At 47.7% G+C, this 10,774-nt stretch overlaps 1 protein-coding gene across 1 annotated transcript in view; it reads left to right on the top strand.

Annotated features, from left to right (window-relative positions):
* cgnl1 (cingulin-like 1) overlaps window positions 1-9,428 on the top strand; it is a 31,243-nt gene extending 21,815 nt beyond the window's left edge. The window contains exons 15-19 of the mRNA XM_056607580.1: window positions 2,527-2,610; window positions 2,823-2,947; window positions 4,867-4,975; window positions 6,715-6,878; window positions 7,774-9,428. Of these exons, the coding sequence (XP_056463555.1) occupies window positions 2,527-2,610; window positions 2,823-2,947; window positions 4,867-4,975; window positions 6,715-6,878; window positions 7,774-7,930 (639 nt within the window). The 3' untranslated portion in view covers window positions 7,931-9,428. The remainder of the gene's footprint in view (window positions 1-2,526; window positions 2,611-2,822; window positions 2,948-4,866; window positions 4,976-6,714; window positions 6,879-7,773) is intronic.
* Window positions 9,429-10,774: the final 1,346 nt, after the last annotated feature.

A 10,774-nucleotide genomic window follows, 5' to 3' on the forward strand; every position in this document is an offset into this window, starting at 1 on the left:
CCTGAGGTCCATACTCCTCCATTAGGTCCATACTCCTCCATTAGGTCCATACTCCTCCATTAGGTCCATACTCCTCCATTAGGTCCATACTCCTCCATTAGGTCCATACTCCTCCATTAGGTCCATACCCCTCCATTAGGTCCATACTCCTCCATTAGGTCCATACTCCTCCATTAGGTCCATACTCCTCCATTAGGTCCATTCCCCTTCACCCTGAGGTCCATACTCCTCCATTAGGTCCATTCCCCTTCACTCTGAGGTCCAGACTCCTCCATTAGGTCCATTCCCCTTCACCCTGAGCTCCATACTCCTCCATTAGCTCCAGACTCCTCCATGAGGTCCATACTCCTCCATTAGGTCCATACTCCTCCATGAGGTCCATACTCCTCCATTAGGTCCATACTCCTCCATTAGGTCCATACTCCTCCATGAGGTCCATTCCCCTTCACTCTGAGTTCGCCCGCTCAGACGTCTCATTCCCACATGCTACCCAGCATTAAGTGTGTGCATCGAGACTCATTCCTGTTGATGCGTGTGTTGGTGTGTGCGTTGGTCCAGGCCTGTCTACGTCTGTGTGGATGTTCTTTGTCCCGCTCCAGAGAAAGTGCTCTACTTATTGCATTGTAAGATAATCTTGGGCAACCACGCGGGGCTGATGTCCTGCCAGTGCGGTGTCCTGGCGTCTATTCACTCCAGGCCTCGGAGGGGGGAGAAATATCATTTCTGCCAAGAAGTGCATGTGGCCAAATGTCTCAGGTTGGCAGTCTGCTGGGTTCAAATGAAAGCGATACTCTTCAGGTTGTTTTGTCTTATCAAAAATCGAATGCCGAGGCCACTAAGCGAGCTTGTACCCAGCGAGGGATTACAGCCGCTACAAGGAAAGGATTTGCTCCTGTTTCATCTGTACTGCTTACAGTTTCTTGGATAGATCAGTTTTACAGACGTTGTTTTTGGTCTTGTAAATTTTGTCCTGTTTGTGTTTTAGTTTTATGTTGGAATGAGGAAAGTGAACACACATGACGCATATTTTCCAGAAAACTGAATTATTATTAAAGGGTACAATGTACAATTCTGGTCTCTTATAAAAGACAGACATTTTACAACGTCCAACCAAACTTAAAATGAGTACAGCCCAGTATTGGAAGGGGTCTGAACCCGGGTTCTAAGTCCTCCTCAAAGGGTTCCCCTTCTAGAAATCGCTGGCAGAAAGATAAAAGTAGCATTGTGACAGACAGCCAATGGTTCAGCATGAGGCTGGGGCCGGTCGTCACGGCAACAGAGGAGCGTGTGTGTGTGTGTGTGTTGGGAGGCTGTATGGCTATGAGGAGGGAGGGGGCAGGGGGGTTGGGGTGGTGGGGGGGGGGCAGCACACCTGCGTCCCCCTGGCACCAGGTGCGCGGCTCCTGTCTAAATGAGAGTAATCTCCCCTCCTCTCTCACAGAGCAGATTAGTTTTGCTGTACGTTCCAGTCTGCTGATTCAGCTCCCGCAGCCCCGCGCTGCCTCCTCCCGTTAGGGGGGCCATCCTTCATCAGGGCAGCCCGCTGTCAGACGCTAATTGGCATAAAATATCACCGATCCCGGGCCCCCGGCCCTCAGAGCGCCGCAGAGACCCGCCGCCGTATCGATTAGCGCCCCCCCATGGCCCCCTCTGCCCCCCTCTGCCCCCCATGCCCCCCTCTGCCCCCCTCTGCCCCCCGTGCCCCCCTCTGCCCCCCTCTGCCCCCCATGCCCCCCTCTGCCGTGGGACCAGCTCACCGGTCGTCTCCCAACTCGTACTTTATCAAATGATTCAGCGTTTGTTGATGGAAACATTTCATTTGTTTAGTCACTGAACTCAGCCTTGAGGACTAATAATGTTTATACATCATCAATGTACTTAAGTGTACCGACTTGAAATTGATATTTGCACATTAAAAAAACTTGCTGAAATATTGGCTTGTTTTTAAGTCTAGACTAAAACAAGAATTATTATGGAGCAAGGTCAGCTACACAACACACACAGCAAGGGGTTACTATTATTATAATTACGGTACTTTTTTTTTTTTTGTGTTTATTTGATATGGACATAGCAATTACATTGGACAGAACAGATGCATTGTTTAAGTGTTTTAGCACAAGTGCTAATTCGCAACACTTGTCCATAGGCAGCTTTTGAAAAGACACGGCAATTAAAATATAGGGCAATTAAAATAACAAAGAAATACAAATATGAAGAAATCAAAGAAATGCAAGCAATTTTCAATAAGGAACATATAATAGTAATCACACACACACACACACACACTGTCTGTGTGTGGGGCCCTCAGACTGCGTGTGTGTGGGGGCCCTTGTTTGTGGGGCCCCTCTGTGTGGGGCCCTTGTGTGCGGGGCCCATGTGTGTGGGGCCCCTCTGTGTGGGGCCCTTGTGTGCGGGGCCCCTGTGTGTGGGGCCCCTCTGTGTGGGGCCCTTGTGTGCGGGGCCCCTGTGTGTGGGGCCCATGTGTGTGGGGCTGGGGGCTGACGGTGCCTGCGCTGTGCCTGACAGGTGGAGCAGATGAGGGGTGAGCTGCTGCAGGAGAGGTCCAGCCGACAGGACCTGGAGTGTGACAAGATGGCTCTGGAGAGACAGGTACCCGACACGGGGTCCGACCCACCGCCACCGCCACAGCTCCTGAAGCCCTGGATTCATGCATTCATCTGTCTCTTGTTTAAGTGTGTGTGTGTGTGTGTGTGTGTGTGTGTGTGTGTGTGTGTGTGTGTGTGTGTGTGTGTGTGTGTGTGTGTGTGTGTGTGTGTGTGTGTGTGTGTGTGTGTGTGTGTGTGTGTGTGTGTCCTCTCCAGAACAAGGACCTGCGGGGCCGTGTGTCTCACCTGGAGGGCTCCCAGAGGACCAGCCAGGAGGGGGTGGTCTCCCAGCTGGAGGGGCGCGTGGGGGAGCTGGAGGAGCGCCTGGAGGCGGAGGAGCGGTGAGGGGGCCGCTCTGTGGGGGGCGGGGGTCCGGGATGGGTGACGGGGGCGGCGTGGGAAGAGGGGGGGGCTGGAGGGCAATGACTTAAAAACCACTGCAGGAGAGAAAGTGCTGCGCGGAGCTCTCTGCTCTGAGCTCTCACTCCTCTCTCACTCCTCTCTCACTCCTCTCTGAGCTCTCACTCCTCTCTCACTCCTCTCTCACTCCTCTCTGAGCTCTCACTCCTCTCTCACTCCTCTCACTCCTCTCTCACTCCTCACTCCTCTCTCACTCCTCTCTGAGCTCTCACTCCTCTCTCACTCCTCTCATTCCTCTCTCACTCCTCTCTCACTCTGCTCTGAGCTCTCACACCTCAGTTATCTCTCACTTCTCACTCCTCTCTTACTCCTCACTCCTCTCTCACTCCTCACTACTCTCTCACTCCCCTCTGAGCTCTCACTCCTCTCTCTCTCCTCAGTCATCTCACTCCTCACTCCGCTCTGAGCTCTCACTCCTCTCTCACTCCTCAGTCATCTCACTCCTCTCTCACTCCGCTCTGAGCTCTCACTCCTCTCTCACTCCTCTGAGCTCCCCTCTGAGCTCTCACTCCTCACTCCTCTCTCACTCCGCTCTGAGCTCTCACTCCTCTCTCACTCCTAAGTCATCTCACTCCTCTCTCACTCCCCTTTAATCTCTCACTCCTCTCTCACTCTGCTCTGAGCTCTCACTCTGCTCAGCCCGGCGCCTTTTGCTCCAACCGTTGGACAGAGGTTCAGTTTTTACTCGGTCAGCAGAACTCCTCTGAAACCTGTTGGACGCGTCTGGAGTCTGGGTAGTCGAGGACCTGTGGTTACCATGGTTACCCTGATGACTGGTGTCCTCTCATTGTTTACGTGTGATTATGTGTATTAGGACGGATAAGACAGGGCTGTGGAAGCATGTACTTAGTCCCACAATGAGACAAGACGTCAGGCAGCCACTCCCTGGGACTCGTACCGACGCCTAATGATCTGAACCATCTTGACCATCTTAACATCTGAACCATCTGAACCATCTTAACATCTTAACCATCTTAACCATCTTAACATCTTAACCATCTTAACCATCTTAACCATCTTTACCATCTTTACCATCTGAACCATCTGAACCATCTTTACCATCTTTACCATCTTAACCATCTGAACCATCTGAACCATCTTTACCATCTGAACCATCTTAACCATCTTAACCATCTTTAACATCTTTACCATCTGAACCATCTTAACCATCTTAACCATCTTAACCATCTTTACCATCTTAACCATCTTTACCATCTTTACCATCTTTACCATCTTTACCATCTTTATGATCTCTATGATCTGAACCATCTTAACCATCTTAACCATCTTAACCATCTTAACCATCTTTATGATCTCTATGATCTTAACCATCTTAACCATCTTTACCATCTTAACCATCTTTTCCATCTTAACCATCTTAACCATCTTATCATCTTAACCATCTTTATGATCTCTATGATCTTTACCATCTTAACCATCTTAACATCTTAACCATTTTTCTGATCTCTATGATCTTAACCATCTTAACCATCTTATGATCTTAACCATCTTTATGATCTCTATGATCTTAACCATCTTAACCATCTTATGATCTTAACCATTTTTATGATCTTAACCATCTTATGATCTTAACCATCTTTACCGTCTTTATGATCTTAACTATTGGGTCCTTCATGGAGACCAGGATCAATGAGGAACTCTGACCACGTGGTTCTTTCAACCAATCAAGACCAATTCATTATATTGTGTTAAACAATATAATGAATTGGTAAACTGTGTGTGTGTGTGTGTGTGTGTGTGTGTGTGTGTGTGTGTGTGTGTGTGTGTGTGTGTGTGTGTGTGTGTGTGTGTGTGTGTGTGTGTGTGTGTGTGTGTGCAGGGAGCGAGCTAATCTCCAGCAGACGAACCGCCGTCTGGAGAGGAAGCTGAAGGAGATGGTGATGAGTGTTGACGAAGAACACCACGGCCTGCAGGACCAGAGGGACCAGGTAGGACACACAGACACACACACAGACACACACACAAGCTGTGTTCGAAAGCGTTCCCTATCATGGATGTAGTGCACTAAATAGGGTGCACGCCATTTTGTAGGGTGTTCGAATCCTCAGTGGTCCACTATATAGGGCACTATATAGTAGAGTTAAAATAGGGTACATACGATGTTCCCCACATGTCTGGATGGCCGAGCGGTCTAAGGAGCTGCGTTCAGGTCGCAGTCTCCCCTGGAGGCGTGGGTTCGAATCCCACTTCAGACATTCTTTGTTGAATGATTCAGCAACAAATGTTTGCCTCAGCTGTGAAGACCCAACTGCCAACATATCCAATATATCTGCTGTAATTTGAAATAGTCGTTGAGATATAAGTAAATTATTTATGTATCAAAGCACAGTTACAGTGACAGCGGCCTCTGTATGGAGTCAGTTTCCTGCCATAATTCAAACCTGAAAAAAAAAGTTTCAAAGGCTTGTAAGTCTGGGTTTGAAATATAACCGCGAAAACGAATACATTTAATGATGGAGTCTCCGGCTTTCGTTTAGAAATGTCAACAATTTATTTGTGAATAGACATAGAATATTTAACATTCAAAATTAATTAAACAAGGAAATGTAACATTCAACATCAATACAACCTCCAGCTTTCGTCGTGAGTGAGCGTCGGTTTGTTGACATGATGTGGGCGCATCTGTCTGCGTCACACAAATACCCGGCGCATTTACTGACGCAAATGACGTTTAGAAATCTTAAGCGTAGTGTCCGAATTCTCGTTTGTTCGTTCCCTAAATAGTGTACTATATCATGAACACTATATAGGGAATAGTGAGTGAGTGGATAGGGAACGATTTCGAACACAGCTACAGTCAGAGACAGACAGACACACAGACAGACACAAAGAGACACATACCTACACACACAAAACAACACACCTACGAATACCTACAAATACACACACCCACACACTCCCACACACACCTTCACACCCAGTGTTGTGTCTGACTGGAACATGAATGCCCATGGTGCTGCCAAAGAACGACCGTCCAATGAGAGCCATTCTAGGCCGGTGCGCGTTTGTTATTGTCGACGGCGACGCCCACCATGAAACCAGGAAGTACCATGATTCATGTTCTGTCCGATCCACCATTGTCTTTCGTTGATGCGTGACTACTCTTGTGTGGATGGAGTCACCTCCTTTAAATAGTAAATGGACCTCATTCATATCGCGCTTTTCTAACCAGTGGCCGCTCAAAGCGCTTTACAATATGGCCCAGCATTCACCCATTCATGCTCACAGTCGCACACCGACGGCGGTGTCAGCCACGCCGGGCGACAGCCAGCTGGTCAGGAGCAGTGAGGGTGAGGGGTCCTGCTCAGGGACACCTCGACACTCGGAGCTGGGGATCGAACTAGCAACCTTCCAATTACCAGCCGGAGGTTACCTTCTGAGCCACATGCCGCCCCCGAAAAAGAAGTGACCTTATCAGTTGTAGTGTGTGTGTGTGTGTGTGTGTGTGTGTGTGTGTGTGTGTGTGTGTGTGTGTGTGTGTGTGTGTGTGTGTGTGTGTGTGTGTGTGTGTGTGTGTGTGTGTGTGTGTGTGTGTGACTGTGTGTGTCTCTGACCGTGGCTGTGTGTGTGTGACTGACCACCGCTGTGTTTGTGTGTGTGTCTCTGGCCGTGGCTGTGTGTGTGTGTGTGTGCGTCTCTGACCGTGTGTGTGTGTGTGTCCGTCCAGCTGAACCTGCGTCTGAAGGCCCTGAAGCGCCAGATGGACGGGGCGGAGGAGGAGATGGACCGCCTGGAGCACGGCAAGAAGAAGCTGCAGCGAGAGCTGGACGAGCAGCAGGAGGCCAACGAACAGCTGCAGAGCCAGCTCAAGACGCTGCGCAGCGAGATGAGGTAGGAACGCACGCACACACACAGCGCACGCACAGACACACAACGCACACACACACAGCGCACGCACAAACACACAACGCACGCACGCACACACACAAAGCGCACGCAGACACACAACGCACGCACACACACAAAGCGCACGCAGACACACAACGCACGCACACACACACAGCGCACGCACAGACACACAACGCACGCACACACACAAAGCGCACGCAGACACACAACGCACGCACACACACAGCGCACGCACAGACACACAACGCACACACACACAGCGCACGCACAAATACACAACGCACGCACACACACAAAGCGCACGCAGAGACACAACGCACGCACGCACACACACACGCACACTCATATTCCATCCACTGATGAGGTCTGTACGCACACACTCTCACAAGCGCACGCAGACTCGCATCCCATCCGCTGATTGGAGGATCGTTGCGCTGCAAGGCGCTGTGCGTAAACGTTTTGCCGTTAAGAGGGATCATCATGTGGCGTGCATCTCTGTCTCTGCCTCTGTCTCTGCCTCTGTCTCTGTCTCTCTGTCTCTGTCTCTGTCTCTGCCTCCCTAACTCACACACACTCGCTTTTCTCCTTCCACCTCAAATAAACACACTCTCTCTCTCTCTCTCTCTCCCTCCCTCTCTCTCACTCCCTCACTCTCACTCCTATAATTGTATTCTCTCTGCAACACAGCCTCACCCGAACTGATCCACACTCACACATTCTCTTTCTCTTTCTCTCTCTCCCTCTCCTCGACCCTCGCTCACTCACTCCCACCCAAACCCACACACACACAAACATACTTTCTCTTTCCCTCTCCCTCTCCTGAACTCTCTCACACACACTCACTCTTACTCTCTCGCCCGTTCCTCGCTCCCATCAGGCGTAAGACCACCTCCGCTCCTCTGCTCACCGCCATGGATGACGACGACGACGATGACGATGACGTGAGCACCGACGGAGAGACCTACTTCAGCTCCTCGTCGGTGTACAAGCGCTCTTCCAGTCAGGACAACATCATGTCCACCTTTGCGTTGTGAGCCCATCGGACGCACCCTCAGAAACACGTCTTTAGAGCACAACCCCACCAACGAGGAATCAGCGAGTTCGGTCTCAATAGGAAACACAATCACGCAGAGCATCCGTCCTAACCTTGGATAAGAGAACCTCTATACCTTTCAAGGATACGTCCACATTGACTCGAACTCTAATGCACTGTAAATGTAGTTTCACTTTTATTTCCCTAAAAAATGTCTGAAGTTGCATACTCTACTAATGATTTGATATTACCTTGCTCAGAAATTACCATTTAAATATATATTTACTTTTGTAATCAATCGATCAACTCTGATTATATTAACGAGGGCATGGACGCTTCGGCCTGTTCAGCCAAAAACATATTTATTCAGGTTGGACTATATCAACAGGCTGTCATATTTTCTGTGGTTGGGGGAAAGGGGATTTAAATGAGGGACTCTGTTCAGCGCATTGTATTTGATATCCAATGTTCCCTATAGCTCCTTTTTACCAGGCTTGTTACCCATTCAAAGTCTGAGATGTTTCAGTATTCTTCGTCATGCATTTAATTGAAAGTGCTTGGAATATGTAATATTATATTGCAATTGTCAATTTAGTTGAACTTATTTTAGTTGTTTTTTTTGTGTTTTCCGTGATCTTCTTGATACCGGTCTTCAGAATCATTGTTTCAGGCTCAGACAAAATGGCTGTCATAACAAACAGCATGTGACATGTGTTAAGCTAGTTCCATAACTGCAACATTTTCCATGACACAGTGTTATTTACATATCTAGCAATAGATATTCTACATGCTCTTTTTTTGGTCAACATCATATGAATATGTTTGTACATTGCTGTACGTTGCGAAGAATGCCTATTATTTGTGATCTTTCTGCAGTTCTACTGAGCAGAGAGTCGATACACACTCTCCTGGATCCACAATTTAGGAGAGTGTATTTGTATTTTTTGGACAATCAATGTTTTGCTTCTCTTGTGATTTGCACTCTGTTCTCTTGAGAGTGGATTGTGACTCCTCCCATTGTCTTTCTGTGTTTCTTTAGAAACATCAGCGAACTAAAATAAAGTGACCAATATCTCCTGCCTATTTGCCTTAGTCTAATTTATTACCGAAATGTTTTGGATCATTCATTGTACAATTAGGGAAATGGTGTGCACTAATTAGTGTGGTTACAAAGCAAGCCACACTAATGTTATATTGTTTGATCATGTTCTCAAATCGATTATCTCCAACTATTTTTCTGTAACATGTCAATATGAATCCTGTAGTTTACCACTTGCATGTTAAAGGCATATATAAGGCCAACTTTGGTCTAGATTATTCCAGATACACTCCTATATATACATGCACCACTAGGCTGGGATTTTGTGTTCTCACGGGAGACGTTTCTTACAGAAAACGCTTTACAGCTGAGTAGAAAGCCGAGTGGGGGAGAGACGGTCTTATCCTGCCCTAACAGCTGGATGCCCATTGTTCTAGGGACAGTGGCCGGGCGCCTGTTGACTCGGTACAAATCAACCTTCTAAATGCAGGGTTACAGGGGCGTCTCTTTGTGCTGGAGCATGGCAGTATAGGGCTAAAGGGGAGCCGCATGTGTCGGCCTGAACTTAAGGCCCTGGCACACCAACCACATTATCGGTCGTCGGACAGTCTGGTGAACTCAGTGACCTGGGTCTGTTCTGTTCGGTGTGTGTGCTGTGCGATCAGCCGTCCTCAATGCCGTCGGTGATCGTTTCAAGACAGTCTGGGTTATTTTCCACCAATTGCACATGTTGAATTGGCCTTGACCAAATGGGTCCGACTGTCTTTTCTGCCGACGATCGGCAGTCGGAATGGTATGTCAATGCCGTCTCCCATGACTACAGTATGAAGACTTAGGCATGGGTGACTAATGCATACATATTTTTTTGCTACAGAATAAATGTAAGTGAAAGAAATTGCCTAGCCTTTGGCATGAATGAAAATGAAAGACTACCCCGAGGGCGTTGTTCTTCTTACTTCCACAGAGCTCATGAACAGTGGATATTGGCTTTGAAATAGGAGCGACGCCAACAGGGCCGGGCGTCCCACATCCAGTCTCATTCGACGCTCTGCTGCCCCCTTGTGGTAGACATGAAACGGTTTCTAAAAGTACGTCTAATTATTCACAAAATAAGGAATATAAATGTTCCCTATATGTTTAGATATTATTTTTAGATGATGACCACCAAACATTAGACTTCTGAAGGTTAAAAGCATACACACACACACACACACACACACACACACACAGGTGTCCTTTCTGCTGGCTAAGGATTAGGTTTTATGCTGATGGTTTGTTTTGATTAATTTTCATCCTTTCACGACATTTTGTTCTCATGACATCTCAATGAGCATATTTTCATACTTGTAAATCAACGTCAGCTATTTTATGCAAAGCCAAACCCTACCTAGGCAACAAAGACCTTTTCGGAACAAACAAGAACCATAAAACATGCTATTAATGTTTCCTATTCACACTAGGTCCTGACCGGCAACTAGTGTGTCACTCAGCAAAGGGATTGACAGACATTTCAAGCTAGACCAAAAGTCAAACCACATACTATCGCTGCTCATGACGATAGCACACAATACTTGTTGTTGTAGTTGATGACAGCAGCACTAGGATTATCAACTTAAGTCAAGACCTGCCTCCATGTCTTCACCGGGCACTGACAATATGACAACAAATGATTCATGATTGATTGAAACGTCCCCATTAATAACAGTGTGTAGGTTGAGGTTAACATCTCTCTGTGTGAATAATAGGTGAACATCTCTCTGTGTTAATAACAGTCTGTAGGTGAACATATATCTTTGTTAATAACAG

The sequence above is a fragment of the Gadus chalcogrammus genome, chromosome 14 (genome assembly GCF_026213295.1).
Source record: "Gadus chalcogrammus isolate NIFS_2021 chromosome 14, NIFS_Gcha_1.0, whole genome shotgun sequence".
Lineage (NCBI taxonomy): Eukaryota > Metazoa > Chordata > Actinopteri > Gadiformes > Gadidae > Gadus > Gadus chalcogrammus.